The following is a 16,230-nucleotide window of genomic DNA, read 5'->3' on the forward strand; positions in this document are numbered from 1 at the left end:
TTAATGCACATAAGTCAGTAATGTTTCTATATGCTAGAAATGAACAAACTGAAGAGACACTCAAGAAAAAGATACCATTTTCAATAGCAACTAAAAAAATCAAGTACCTAGGAATAAACTTAACCAAAGATGTAAAAGACCTATACAAAGAAAACTACATAACTCTACTAAAAGAAATAGAAGGGGACCTTAAAAGATGGAAAAATATCCCATGTTCATGGATAGGAAGACTAAATGTCATTAAGATGTCAATTCTACCCAAACTCATCTACAGATTCAATGCAATCCCAATCAAAATTCCAACAACCTACTTTGCAGACTTGGAAAAGCTAGTTATCAAATTTATTTGGAAAGGGAAGATGCCTCGAATTGCTAAAGACACTCTAAAAAAGAAAAACGAAGTGGGAGGACTTACACTCCCTGACTTTGAAGCTTATTATAAAGCCACAGTTGCCAAAACAGCATGGTACTGGCACAAAGATAGACATATAGATCAATGGAATCGAATTGAGAATTCGGAGATAGACCCTCAGATCTATGGCCGACTGATCTTTGATAAGGCCCCCAAAGTCACTGAACTGAGTCATAATGGTCTTTTCAACAAATGGGGCTGGGAGAGTTGGGTATCCATATCCAAAAGAATCAAAGAGGACCCCTACCTCACCCCCTACACAAAAATTAACTCAAAATGGACCAAAGATCTCAATATAAAAGAAAGTACCATAAAACTCCTAGAAGATAATGTAGGAAAACATCTTCAAGACCTTGTATTAGGTGGCCACTTCCTAGACTTTACACCCAAAGCACAAGCAACAAAAGAGAAAATAGACAAATGGGAACTCCTCAAGCTTAGAAGTTTCTGCACCTCAAAGGAATTCCTCAAAAAGGTAAAGAGGCAGCCAACTCAATGGGAAAAAAATTTTTGGAAACCATGTATCTGACAAAAGACTGATATCTTGCATATATAAAGAAATCCTACAACTCAATGACAATAGTACAGTCGGCCCAATTATAAAATGGGCAAAAGATATGAAAAGACAGTTCTCTGAAGAGGAAATACAAATGGCCAAGAAACACATGAAAAAATGTTCAGCTTCACTAGCTATTAGAGAGATGCAAATTAAGACCACAATGAGATACCGTCTATCACCGGTTAGAATGGCTGCCATTCAACGTGGAATATGACTCCCGGGGAGGAATGTAGACCCGGCATCGTGGGACGGAGAACATCTTCTTGACCAAAAGGGGGATGTGAAAGGAAATGAAATAAGCTTCAGTGGCAGAGAGATTCTAAAACGAGCCGAGAGGTCACTCTGGTGGGCACTCTTACGCACACTTTAGACAACCCTTTTTAGGTTCTAAAGAATTGGGGTAGCTGGTGGTGGATACCTGAAACTATCAAACTACGACCCAGAACCCATGAATCTCGAAGACAGTTGTATAAAAATGTAGCTTATGAGGGGTGACAATGGGATTGGGAAAGCCATAAGGACCACACTCCGCTTTGTCTAGTTTATGGATGGATGAGTAGAATAGAAAAATAGGGGAAGGAAACAAACAGACAAAGGTACCCAGTGTTCTTTTTTACTTTAATTGCTCTTTTTCACTCTAATTATTATTCTTGTTATTTTTGTGTGTGTGCTAATGAAGGTGTCAGGGATTGATTTAGGTGATGAATGTACAACTATGTAATGGTACTGTAAACAATCGAAAGTACGATTTGTTTTGTATGACTGCGTGGTATGTGAATATATCTCAATAAAATGATGATAAAAAAAAATGTAGCTTATGAGGGGTAACAATGGGATTGGGAAAGCCATAAGGACCACACTCCACTTTGTCTAGTTTATGGATGGATGAGTAGAAAAATAGGGGAAGGAAACAAACAAACAAACAGACAAAGGTACCCTGTGTTCTTTTTTACTACAATTGCTCTTTTTCACTTTAATTATTATTCTTGTTATTTTTGGGTGCGTGCTAATGAAGGTGTCAGGGATTGATTTAGGTGATGAATGTACCTCTATGTAATGGTACTGTAAACAATCGAAAGTACGATTTGTTTTGTATGACTGCGTGGTATGTGAATATATCTCAATAAAATGAAGATTAAAAAAAAAAAAAGACTTTAACTGTGTAACCAAATAAACCACCTTTTATAAAAGCCAAAAAAAAAAAAAAAAAAAAAAGAAAGAAAGGCACAACACAAGAGATGAAAGACATAATGGGAGACATACAACAGCAGATCTCAAGAGGCAGGAGAAAACATTCAGGAACTGGTGAAAAAGACACATGAAAGCCTACACACAAAAGAACAGATAGGGAAAAGAATGGAAAAATATGAGCAACATCTCAGGGAATTGAATGACAACATGAAGTTCATGGTTGTACATGTCATTGGTGTCCCAGAAGGAGAAAAGAAGGGAAAGGGGGCAGAAGCAATAACAGAGGAAATAATCAATGAAAATTTCCTATCTCTTATGAAAGACATAAAATTACAGATTCAAGAAGCACAGCATACTCCAAACAGAAGAGATATGAATAGGCCTACACCAAGACACTTAATAATCAGATTATCAAAGGTCAAAGACAAAGAGAGAATCCTGAAAGCAGCAAGAGAAAAGCGATCCATTACATACAAAGGAAGCTTAATAAGACTATGTGCGGATCTCTCAGCAGAAACCATGGAGGCAAGAAGGAAGTGGTGTGATATATTTAAGATACTGAAAGAGAAAAACCACCAACCAAGAATCCTGTATCCAGCAAAGCTGTCCTTCAAATATGAGGGAGAGCTCAAAATATTTTCTGACAAACAGTGAGAGACTTTGTGAACAAGACACCTGCCCTACAGGAAATACTAAAGGGAGCACTACAGGGTGATAGAAGACAGGAGTGTGTGGTTTGGAACACAATTTTGGGAGATGGTAGCACAACAATGTAAGTACACTGAACAAAGGTAACTATGAATACGGTTGAGAGAGGAAGATGGGGAGCATGTGAGACACCACAAGAAAGGAGGAAAGATAACGACTGGGACTGTGTAACTTGGTGAAATCTAGAGTATTCAACAATTGTGATAAAATGTACAAATATGTTCTTTTACGAGGGAGAGCAAGCAAATGTCAACCTTGCAAGGTGTTAAAAATGGGGAGGCATTGGGGGAGGGATGCAATCAGCATAAACTAGAGACTGTAACTAATAGAATCATTGTATTATGCTTCCTTTAATGTAACAAAGGTGATATACCAAGGTGAATGCAGATAAGAGGGGGGGATAGGAGAGGCATGTTAGACACTTGACATTGGTGGTATTGTCTGATTCTTTATTCTACTTTGATTTAAGGTTATTTTTCCTTTTGCTGCTTCCTAGCTGTCATTTTTTTGTTTCCTCTTTCTTTTGCCTCTCTACCTTCTATGACTCTCCCTCCTGCCTTGTGGAAGAAATGTAGATGCTCTTTCTTAGTATGAGCAGAATGTTCAATTAGGATGAACTTAAATGTTTGGAAATAACAGGGGTGTTGGTAGCAAGATGTGAGAATAACTAACAGTGCTGATTGGTGTGTGAATGAGGTGGAAAGGGGAAGCTCAGAGTCATATATGTCACCAGAAGGAAAGTTGGAGGTCAAAAGATGGAAATGTATAAAACTGAATCCTATGGTGGGCAATGTCCATGATCAACTGTACAAATACTAGAAATCACTTCATGAACCAGAACAAATGTATGACAATACAATTAGAAGTTAATAATAGAGGGGCATATAGGGAAGAACTATACACCTATTACAAACTATATACTACAGTTAGTAGTATTTCAACATTTTTTCATAAACAGTAACAAACGTACTATATCAATACTAGGAGTCAACAATTGAGGGGGGTTGGTTAGGGATAGGGGAGGTTTAGAGTTTCTTTTTCTTTTTTTCTCTTTTCATCTTTCACTTTATTTCTTGTCTGGAGTAATGAATAGTTTCTAAAAATTGAACAAAAATTAAGTGTGATGGATGCACAGCTGTATGAGGGTACCCAGAGGCAAGTGATTGTACACTTTGGATCTTTGGATAATTGTATGGTATCTGAACAATCTCAATAAAAATGAAAAAAAAAAAAAAGTCAATGGCTTTCATTAGGAAAAGTTAATGGTTTTTATTTTCACTTCATGAAAAATAGGAAGGAGCAGTTCTAGATTTCAAAAGGCTAAAAGGACATAAAAACCAAATGCAGTGCATGAATCTTAATTAATTCTGATTTGGAAAAAAAGCTATAAAAGATATTCTTGGGACAATTGAGGGAAGTTGAATGTGGATTGTATGTTAGATGATATGGTATTGTTTGATTTTTAAATTTGCAGTGGTCATGTGCTTATATACAAAATGTCCTGTGCTTATGAAACTATGCTGAAGCATGTGGGATGAAGAGACAGAATGTCTGCCACTGCCAAATCTGAGGAGAGTGCACTGTTCTTCCAACTTTTCTATATGATTAAAAATTTTCGTAATGAAAGGTTGAGGGAAAAAAGAAATTAGCAGTTCCACAGAATACACTTTGAAAACTATCACATTAGTAGTTTAATATTCATGGAAGAAAATGCTTTTCACCAGCAGATACTCTTTAAAAACATGGTATTATTGAAAGGGCCTACTGGGTTTATTCTAAAATATTACCTTAACAAATATAACTAATTATATATATGTACATAGGTATCTATATATGTAAATAGAGAGAGAGACAGGGTGATTCTTATTGTTTGAAAAGCAAAAGTTAATGGTTCGTTAATTTTCTTTTGGTATAGTAGAAGCATATTGGAAGGAATGAAGTTATTCTAGGATATTTGTTTTTCCAGTTGCCTTGCTTTGTTTTGTTTTGTTTGGAAATGTTTTTTTGTTTTTTTGTTTTTTGATAAAGTTAAAAAAATAAATTATCAGAAAGAAAAGCAAAATGATAGAAACACTAAATAATTTTTAAGGAACTAATGAATTAATATCCCTCTTTTCTATTTTAGGCTCAAGAAAAAGGAAGATTAGACTATGCAAAGGTAGGTAGATTTTATGCATACTACAGTTTGTTGGTTTTTTTTTCTATTTGGTGTTTAGTTTATGTTAACATTAAAAGGTCAAAAGAGAATCATCACGCTCAAAGCCAAGGGATATTTCCTGTTAAGTAACAGGCATTAGCAGGTAAAATAACATTCATTCAACAATAGAGTATTTATTGTTGTGCCTACTTTATTTCAGACACTGTATTAAGTGTTGGGAATGTAACAGTGAGCTAGTTGAAATTTTTCCTTTCACGACATTTATGGTCTAGTGTGGAAGACAGGTAACTAATAACTAAGTAGATACATAATGTCAAATTGTGTTAAGTGATAGGAGGAAATACAAACAGGGTAAGCTCACGAACCAATATTGGAACATGCATGTGGCCTGTGGATAGAAGACAGCTTTAGCACAATCAGATAATACCTGGGAAGCACCAGGCAGAGCAGACTGTGGAACTTTTGAAAAAACACACATGCCAGGTAACACTGCATCACATCATCTTTCGCCAAGGTCAAAATCCTCTGGTGAGGGGAGTAGGCACGGGGAGGCTGAAGTAGTTTGCAAGTCTCCACAGGTAATTCTGACCCTCAGCCCTGGTTAAAATCCACTGCAGGAGTTCAGATCTCAGTGCACCAGTACAGGCACATGAACACACTAGGGCCACATACTGTTTTCCCCTCAGGGACAAATGGAACATTTTAGCAAGAGTAGGGCATGGATACAGCTTCTTGGCTGAAGGAACATGCTAATTGTCTGATTTAGGCAACAGCAAGGAATAGCCAGGTTGTGAGCACATCTACCCTCCCAAAGACCTATAAAGGCAGTGCTTGCAATGGGACTACTGAAACTCCCAATGACCTCCCCAGGACTGAACCAGACACTTGAGTTCTCCTGGGAGCCCATGATGTATGCCCATGGCTCCATGCTTTATTCTAGCTCTTTCCTTTGCCTGAAATGCAGTCCCTCCTTTTATCTGCCTCGTGAGTTTTTACCACCTTCAAGGGAAACTGGATAATAGGAGCATCTCTAAATCAAAGGTTCCCCTATCTGTCACTCTATCGCAGATGTCAGGCTTGAGCCTCATCTTATAACCAAAGATGGACATGTTCCCGAGGGTGTCCCAAAGGCATACAAGCTCAATGCAACCTAAACTGAACTCAGTGTCTTCCCTGATATCTCTGGTTCCTACTCTCTCTCCTGTTACTGGCACTGTCATCCAACCAGTCAGCCATACCTGCAAGTCACCTGTGACTTCTCCTACCCTCTCACCCCTCCTCCATGAACATTTTATACCCTACATTTTCTCAAATCCAACATCTCTTCTTCATCTCTCTTCCATTGTTCATGTTCAGAGGCTCTTCATCTGAACCACCGGAAAGCCTACTGATTGGTCCCCATAGATCCATTACCACCCACAGTGTCTATCTAATCCACAAATATGACAGTTTCACACTCCAGCTTAAAACCCTTCATTGATTCTATGTTGTCTGTGAGGCAAATTCCAAGCTTGTTAGATTGGCATGTAAAATGCAGTGTGATCTCACCCCCTAGAGGGACTCTCCAGCTTCATCTCCTCCCACCCCATTTTCCAGCAGTACCAAATTACAGAAAACAGGCTACCTCTGTTCTCCATGCCTTTACTCACACCATCCCCTTCCTCCTTCATCTGGCTAGCACCGGCCTTTCATTGTAAGGACTTAATTGAGGACCATCTCCTATAGGAAGTCTCTCTGCTTCCCCAGGTTGGATTACATACCTCCTTGGTCTTCCCCAGTACACTTTATTTCTTTCAGTCATTGCACTTACTCTGTTATATTTTAATCTATTTATGAGACAGATCATAGACTGTGAGCTCTTGAGGGCAGGGACCATGTGTTTTTTTGTCTTTGTGTACCTGGTACCTAACAGTGCTTGGCACTTCATAAATGTTGCATGAGTGAATGAACAGAGGCCATGGGTAAGAAAATTGAAGGGAGATCAAGTACATTGGGACAAGTAAGTTGCAGAGGAAAAGTCTGGAATAGGGTTTTTAATCTCAGTGCCAAGAGGAAAGGAAAGCTTTTGACATGGGTATCAACCAGGTTGCAGGTATCAACCAGGTTCAGAAGATTAGGAAGGTTACAGAAAACTTGTTTATAGATAAAGAATGGGGTTTCATTGGGTTGCTGAAGGAAAGTTAACATACGAATAGAAAGGTAAGGGAAGAGAAATCATGATTTGGCAAGAGTGAGTATTCATCATTGATGCTTATTTACAACTCAAAACTCCTCAGAGTTTCTTACCAAAGAGGCATGTGAAAATGGGGAGAGATTGGAAGAAAAGAAAAAGAAGTATGGTGCACAGATAGAACACTCCTGGACCAAGCATTCTTTTGTACTGGCTCTGCCACCGACTCGTTGCAAAATCTGTTATTGGTCACTTAACCTCTTTGCTCAGTTCAAAACAAGTAGTTTGGAATAGTGCTGTTCTACTCTCTTAGGCCCATTCCAAGTCTTATCCTACCAAGGAAAAGATTCATTCCTTCATCTACCAAACAAATATTTGTTTGGTATTTAATATGTCATGGGCACTGTGCTAAGGCTAAGACAACCATGAACAAGAGTAACTGCCTTGCCATAATAAGCCTCCTTGACTCTAAAGTAGCCCTCACCTTTACCTTATTTTTTTCTTCTTTGTAATATTTATCACAATCTGACATTTCGATGTTTATTTAATTCCTTGTTTAATTCTCTCCTCCCACTAGAATGTAGGGGCCCTGAAGGCAGGGGTTTTGATGGCCTTGTTCATGGTTGCATCATTTGTAACCCCTAGAGTATTAGACAGAGGAGAGCTGTATAAATATGTGTGGGTGACTGTCATACAAATATTAAGTTAGGAAAAGCTCAGGAGGCTGCAGAAGGTCTGGAATCAAGAAATGTAGACTGAGATTAGCCACCTAATCTTAGTTGTATCCTGACTATACAAGACCATCCAATCCAATGTCTGATAGCCCTAAGGTTCCCTTCCCAAATGCCCCGTGACAATATTTCCTGTGCCAGTAAACTACAGAAACCCATGCCACTCGAACATGTGGTGTTACGCTGAGATTTAAGGGCATAGCTTGATCTAGGTAATAAATTTAGACTTCACCATTCCTGGGGGGCGGGGCAAGATGGCAGACTGTTGAGCTGTATGTTTTAGTTACTCCTCCAGGAAAGTAGGTAGAAAGCCAGGAACTGCGTGGACTGGACACCACAGAGCAATCTGACTTTGGGCATACTTCATACAACACTCATGAAAACGTGGAACTGCTGAGATCAGCAAAATCTGTAAGTTTTTGTGGCCAGGGGACCCGCGCCCCTCCCTGCCAGGCTCAGTCCCGGGGGAGGAGGGGCTGTCAGCTCCGGGAAGGAGAAGGCAGAACTGCAGTGGCAGCCCTTATCGGAAACTCCAACCATAGATAGACTGAGACCAGACACCAGAGAATCTGAGAGCAGCCAGCCCAGCAGAGAGGAGACAGGCATAGAAAAAAAACAACACGAAAAACTCCAAAATAAAAGCGGAGGATTTTTGGAGTTCTGGTGAACATAGAAAGGGGAAGGGCCCTGAGGCGCATATGCAAATCCCGAAGAAAAGCTGATCTCTCTGCCCTGTGGACCTTTCCTTAATGGCCCTGGTTGCTTCGTCTCTTAGCATTTCAATAACCCATTAGATCTCTGAGGAGGGCCCGTTTTTTTTTTTGTTTGTTTGTTTTTTGTTTTTTTAATCCTTTTTTCTTTTTCTAAAACAATTACTCTAAGAAGCCCAATACAGAAAGCTTCAAAGACTTGCTATTTGGGCAGGTCAAGTCAAGAGCAGAACTAGGAGAGCTCTGAGACAAAACACAATAATCCAGTGGCTGAGAAAATTCACTAAACACCACAACTTCCCAAGAAAAGGGGGGTGTCCGCTCACAGCCATCATCCTGGTGGACAGGAAACACTCCTGCCCATCGCCAGCCCCATAGCCCAGAACTGCCCCAGACAGCCCAGTGTGACGGAAGTGCTTCAAATAACAGGCACACACCACAAAACTGGGCATGGACATTAGCCTTCCCTGCAACCTCAGCTGATTGTCCCAGAGTTGGGAAGGTAGAGCAGTGTGAATTAACAGAGCCCCATTCAGCCATCATTTGAGCAGACTGGGAGCCTCCCTACACAGCCCAGCAGCCCAGAACTGCCCTGGGGGGACGGCACTCACCTGTGACATAGCACAGTCATCCCTCAACAGAGGACCCGGGGTGCACGGCCTGGAAGAGGGGCCCACTTGCAAGTCTCAGGAGCCATACGCCAATACCAAGGACTTGTGGGTCAGTGGCAGAGACAAACTGTGGCAGGACTGAACTGAAGGATTAGACTATTGCAGCACCTTTAAAACTCTAGGATCACCAGGGAGATTTGATTGTTAGAGCCACCCCCCCCCCCGACTGCCCAGAAACACGCCCCATATACAGGGCAGGCAACACCAACTACACACGCAAGCTTGGTACACCAATTGGACCCCACAAGACTCACTCCCCCACTCATCAAAAAGGCTAAGCAGGGGAGAACTGGCTTCTGGAGAACAGGTGGCTCGTGGACGCCACCTGCTGGTTAGGTAGAGAAAGTGTACTCCACGAAGCTGTAGATCTGATAAATTAGAGATAAGAACTTCAATTGGTCTACAAATCCTAAAAGAACCCTATCAAGTTCAGCAAATGCCACGAGGCCAAAAACAACAGAAAATTATAAAGCATATGAAAAAACCAGACGATATGGATAAGCCAAGCCGAAGCACCCAAATCAAAAGACCAGAAGAGACACAGCACCTAGAGCAGCTACTCAAAGAACTAAAGATGAACAATGAGACCATAGTACGGGAGATAAAGGAAATCAAGAAGACCCTAGAAGAGCATAAAGAAGACATTGCAAGACTAAATAAAAAAATGAATGATCTTATGGAAATTAAAGAAACTGTTGACCAAATTAAAAAGATTCTAGACACTCATAGTACAAGACTAGAGGAAGTTGAACAATGAATCAGTGACCTCGAAGATGACAGAATGGAAAATGAAAGCATAAAAGAAAGACTGGGGAAAAAAAATGAAAAAATCGAAATGGACCTCAGGGATATGATAGATAATATGAAACGTCCAAATATAAGACTCATTGGTGTCCCAGAAGGGGAAGAAAAGGGTAAAGGTCTAGGAAGAGTATTCAAAGAAATTGTTGGGGAAAACTTCCCAAATCTTCTAAACAACATAAATACACAAATCATAAATGCTCAGCGAACTCCAAATAGAATAAATCCAAATAAACCCACTCCGAGACATATACTGATCACACTATCAAACACAGAAGAGAAGGAGCAAGTTCTGAAAGCAGCAAGAGAAAAGCAATTCACCACATACAAAGGAAACAGCATAAGACTAAGTAGTGACTACTCAGCAACCACCATGGAGGCGAGAAGGCAGTGGCACGATATATTTAAAATTCTGAGTGAGAAAAATTTCCAGCCAAGAATACTTTATCCAGCAAAGCTCTCCTTCAAAGTTGAGGGAGAGCTTAAATTTTTCACAGACAAACAAATGCTGAGAGAATTTGCTAACAAGAGACCTGCCCTACTGGAGATACTAAAGGGAGCCCTACAGACAGAGAAACAAAGAAAGGACAGAGAGACTTGGAGAAAGGTTCAGTACTAAAGAGATTCGGTATGGGTACAATAAAGGATATTAATAGACAGAGGGGAAAAATATGACAAACATAAACCAAAGGATAAGATGGCTGATTCAAGAAATGCCTTCACGGTTATAACGTTGAATGTAAATGGATTAAACTCCCCAATTAAAAGATATGGATTCGCAGAATGGATTAAAAAAAATGAACCATCAATATGTTGCATACAAGAGACTCATCTTAGACACAGGGACACAAAGAAACTGAAAGTGAAAGGATGGAAAAAAATATTTCATGCAAGCTACAGCCAAAAGAAAGCAGGTGTAGCAATATTAATCTCAGATAAAATAGACTTCAAATGCAGGGATGTTTTGAGAGACAAAGAAGGCCACTACGTACTAATAAAAGGGGCAATTCAGCAAGAAGAAATAACAATCGTAAATGTCTATGCACCCAACCAAGGTGCCACAAAATACATGAGAGAAACACTGGCAAAACTAAAGGAAGCAATTGATGTTTCCACAATAATTGTGGGAGACTTCAACACATCACTCTCTCCTATAGATAGATCAACCAGACAGAAGACCAATAAGGAAATTGAAAACCTAAACAATCTGATAAATGAATTAGATTTAACAGACATATACAGGACATTACATCCCAAATCACCAGGATACACATACTTTTCTAGTGCTCACGGAACTTTCTCCAGAATAGATCATATGCTGGGACATAAAACAAGCCTCAATAAATTTAAAAAGATTGAAATTATTCAAAGCACATTCTCTGACCACAATGGAATACAATTAGAAGTCAATAACCATCAGAGACTTAGAAAATTCACAAATACCTGGAGGTTAAACAACACACTCCTAAACAATCAGTGGGTTAAAGAAGAAATAGCAAGAGAAATTGCTAAATATATAGAGACGAATGAAAATGAGAACACAACATACCAAAACCTATGGGATGCAGCAAAAGCAGTGCTAAGGGGGAAATTTATAGCACTAAACGCATATATTAAAAAGGAAGAAAGAGCCAAAATCAAAGAACTAATGGATCAACTGAAGAAGCTAGAAAATGAACAGCAAACCAATCCTAAACCAAGTACAAGAAAAGAAATAACAAGGATTAAAGCAGAAATAAATGACATAGAGAACAAAAAAACAATAGAGAGGATAAATATCACCAAAAGTTGGTTCTTTGAGAAGATCAACAAGATTGACAAGCCCCTAGCTAGACTGACAAAATCAAAAAGAGAGAAGACCCATATAAACAAAATAATGAATGAAAAAGGTGACATAACTGCAGATCCTGAAGAAATTAAAAAAATTGTAAGAGGATACTATGAACAACTGTATGGCAACAAACTGGATAATGTAGAGGAAATGGACAATTTCCTGGAAACATATGAACAACCTAGACTGACCAGAGAAGAAATAGAAGACCTCAACCAACCCATCACAAGCAAAGAGATCCAATCAGTCATCAAAAATCTTCCCACAAATAAAGGCCCAGGGCCAGATGGCTTCACAGGGGAATTCTACCAAACTTTCCAGAAAGAACTGACACGAATCTTACTCAAACTCTTTCAAAACATTGAAGAAAATGGAACACTACCTAACTCGTTTTATGAAGCTAACATCAATCTAATACCAAAACCAGGCAAAGATGTTACAAAACAGGAAAACTACCGACCAATCTCCCTAATGAATATAGATGCAAAAATCCTCAACAAAATACTTGCAAATCGAATCCAAAGACACATTAAAAAAATCATACACCATGACCAAGTGGGGTTCATTCCAGGCATGCAAGGATGGTTCAACATAAGAAAAACAATCAATGTATTACAACACATTAACAAGTCAAAAGGGAAAAATCAATTGATCATCTCAATAGATGCTGAAAAAGCATTTGACAAAATCCAACATCCCTTTTTGATAAAAACACTTCAAAAGGTAGGAATTGAAGGAAACTTCCTCAACATGATAAAGAGCATATATGAAAAACCCACAGCCAGCATAGTACTAAATGGTGAGAGACTGAAAGCCTTCCCTCTAAGATCAGGAACAAGACAAGGATGCCCGCTATCACCACTGTTATTCAACATTGTGCTGGAAGTGCTAGCCAGGGCAATCCGGCAAGACAAAGAAATAAAAGGCATCCAAATTGGAAAAGAAGAAGTAAAACTGTCATTGTTTGCAGATGATATGATCTTATATCTAGAAAACCCTGAGAAATCGACGATACAGCTACTAGAGCTAATAAACAAATTTAGCAAAGTAGCGGGATACAAGATTAATGCACATAAGTCAGTAATGTTTCTATATGCTAGAAATGAACAAACTGAAGAGACACTCAAGAAAAAGATACCATTTTCAATAGCAACTAAAAAAATCAAGTACCTAGGAATAAACTTAACCAAAGATGTAAAAGACCTATACAAAGAAAACTACATAACTCTACTAAAAGAAATAGAAGGGGACCTTAAAAGATGGAAAAATATCCCATGTTCATGGATAGGAAGACTAAATGTCATTAAGATGTCAATTCTACCCAAACTCATCTACAGATTCAATGCAATCCCAATCAAAATTCCAACAACCTACTTTGCAGACTTGGAAAAGCTAGTTATCAAATTTATTTGGAAAGGGAAGATGCCTCGAATTGCTAAAGACACTCTAAAAAAGAAAAACGAAGTGGGAGGACTTACACTCCCTGACTTTGAAGCTTATTATAAAGCCACAGTTGCCAAAACAGCATGGTACTGGCACAAAGATAGACATATAGATCAATGGAATCGAATTGAGAATTTGGAGATAGACCCTCAGATCTATGGCCGACTGATCTTTGATAAGGCCCCCAAAGTCACTGAACTGAGTCATAATGGTCTTTTCAACAAATGGGGCTGGGAGAGTTGGGTATCCATATCCAAAAGAATGAAAGAGGACCCCTACCTCACCCCCTACACAAAAATTAACTCAAAATGGACCAAAGATCTCAATATAAAAGAAAGTACCATAAAACTCCTAGAAGATAATGTAGGAAAACATCTTCAAGACCTTGTATTAGGCGGCCACTTCCTAGACTTTACACCCAAAGCACAAGCAACAAAAGAGAAAATAGATAAATGGGAACTCCTCAAGCTTAGAAGTTTCTGCACCTCAAAGGAATTTCTCAAAAAGGTAAAGAGGCAGCCAACTCAATGGGAAAAAATTTTTGGAAACCATGTATCTGACAAAAGACTGATATCTTGCATATATAAAGAAATCCTACAACTCAATGATAATAGTACAGTCGGCCCAATTATAAAATGGGCAAAAGATATGAAAAGACAGTTCTCTGAAGAGGAAATACAAATGGCCAAGAAACACATGAAAAAATGTTCAGCTTCACTAGCTATTAGAGAGATGCAAATTAAGACCACAGTGAGATACCATCTAACACCGGTTAGAATGGCTGCCATTAAACAAACAGGAAACTACAAATGCTGGAGGGGATGTGGAGAAATTGGAACTCTTATTCACTGTTGGTGGGAGTGTATAATGGTTCAGCCACTCTGGAAGTCAGTGTGGCAGTTCCTTAGAAAACTAGATATAGAGTTACCATTCGATCCAGCGATTGCACTTCTCGGTATATACCCGGAAGATCGGAAAGCAGTGACACGAACAGATATCTGCACGCCAATGTTCATAGCAGCATTATTCACAATTGCCAAAAGATGGAAACAACCCAAATGTCCTTCAACAGATGAGTGGATAAATAAAATGTGGTATATACACACGATGGAATACTACATGGCAGTAAGAAGGAACGATCTCGTGAAACATATGACAACATGGATGAACCTTGAAGACATAATGCTGAGCGAAATAAGCCAGGCACAAAAAGAGAATTATTATATGCTACCACTAATGTGAACTTTGAAAAATGTAAAAAAAATGGCTTATAATGTAGAATGTAGGGGAACTAGCAATAGAGAGCAATTAAGGAAGGGGGAAGAATAATCCAAGAAGAACAGATAAGCTATTCAACGTTCTGGGGATGCCCAGGAATGACTATGGTCTGTTAATTTCTGATGGATATAGTAGGAGCAAGTTCACAGAAATGTTGCTATATTAGGTAACTTTCTTGGGGTAAAATAGGAACATGTTGGAAGTTAAGCAGTTATCTTAGGTTAGTTGTCTTTTTCTTACTCCCTTGTTATGGTCTCTTTGAAGTGTTCTTTTATTGTATGTTTGTTTTCTTTTTAACTTTTTTTTCATACAGTTGATTTAAAAAAGAAGGGAAAGTTAAAAAAAAAAAAAAAACAAGGAAAAAAAAAGATGCAGTGCCCCCTTGAGGAGCCTGTGGAGAATGCAGGGGTATTCGCCTACCCCACCTCCATGGTTGCTAACATGACCACAGACATAGGGGACTGGTGGTTTGATGGGTTGAGCCCTCTACCACAGGTTTTACCCTTGGGAAGACGGTTGCTGCAAAGGAGAGGCTAGGCCTCCCTATGGTTGTGCCTAAGAGCCTCCTCCCGAATGCCTCTTTGTTGCTCAGATGTGGCCCTGTCTCTCTAGCTAAGCCAACTTGAAAGGTGAAATCACTGCCCTCCCCCCTACGTGGGATCAGACACCCAGGGGAGTGAATCTCCCTGGCAACGTGGAATATGACTCCCGGGGAGGAATGTAGACCTGGCATCGTGGGACGGAGAACATCTTCTTGACCAAAAGGGGGATGTGAAAGGAAATGAAATAAGCTTCAGTGGCAGAGAGATTCCAAAACGAGCCGAGAGATCACTCTGGTGGGCACTCTTACACACACTTTAGACAACCTTTTTTAGGTTCTAAAGAATTGGGGTAGCTGGTGGTGGATACCTGAAACTATTAAACTACAACCTAGAACCCATGAATCTCGAAGACAGTTGTATAAAAATGTAGCTTATGAGGGGTGACAATGGGATTGGGAAAGCCATAAGGACCAAACTCCACTTTGTCTAGTTTATGGACGGATGTGTAGAAAAGTAGGGGAAGGAAACAAACAGACAAAGGTACCCAGTGTTCTTTTTTACTTCAATTGCTCTTTTTCACTCTAATTATTATTCTTGTTATGTTTGTGTGTGTGCTAATGAGGGTGTCAGGGATTGATTTAGGTGATGAATGTACAACTATGTAATGGTACTGTAAACAATGGAAAGTACAATTTGTTTTGTATGACTGCGTGGTATGTGAATATATCTCAATAAAATGAAGATTTAAAAAAAAAAAAAAAAAAAAAAAAAAAGAATTGGGGTAGCTGGTGGTGGATACCTGAAACTATCAAACTACAACCCAGAACCCATGAATCTCGAAGACAGTTGTATAAAAATGTAGCTTATGAGGGGTGACAAGGGGATTGGGAAAGCCATAAGGACCACACTCCACTTTGTCTAGTTTATGGATGGATGAGTAGAAAAATAGGGGAAGGAAACAAACAGACAAAGGTACCCAGTGTTCTTTTTTACTTCAATTGCTCTTTTTCACTCTAATTATTATT

At 39.2% G+C, this 16,230-nt stretch overlaps 1 protein-coding gene across 2 annotated transcripts in view; it reads left to right on the forward strand.

Moving 5' to 3' along the window:
* Window positions 1-16,230, forward strand: part of PDSS2 (decaprenyl diphosphate synthase subunit 2) — a 371,797-nt gene that overhangs the window by 325,204 nt on the left and 30,363 nt on the right. For both annotated transcript variants that reach the window (XM_037844006.1, XM_037844007.1), the window contains one exon: window positions 4,996-5,028. In XM_037844006.1, the coding sequence (XP_037699934.1) occupies window positions 4,996-5,028 (33 nt within the window). The remainder of the gene's footprint in view (window positions 1-4,995; window positions 5,029-16,230) is intronic.

This window comes from Choloepus didactylus, chromosome 7 (genome assembly GCF_015220235.1).
Source record: "Choloepus didactylus isolate mChoDid1 chromosome 7, mChoDid1.pri, whole genome shotgun sequence".
Lineage (NCBI taxonomy): Eukaryota > Metazoa > Chordata > Mammalia > Pilosa > Megalonychidae > Choloepus > Choloepus didactylus.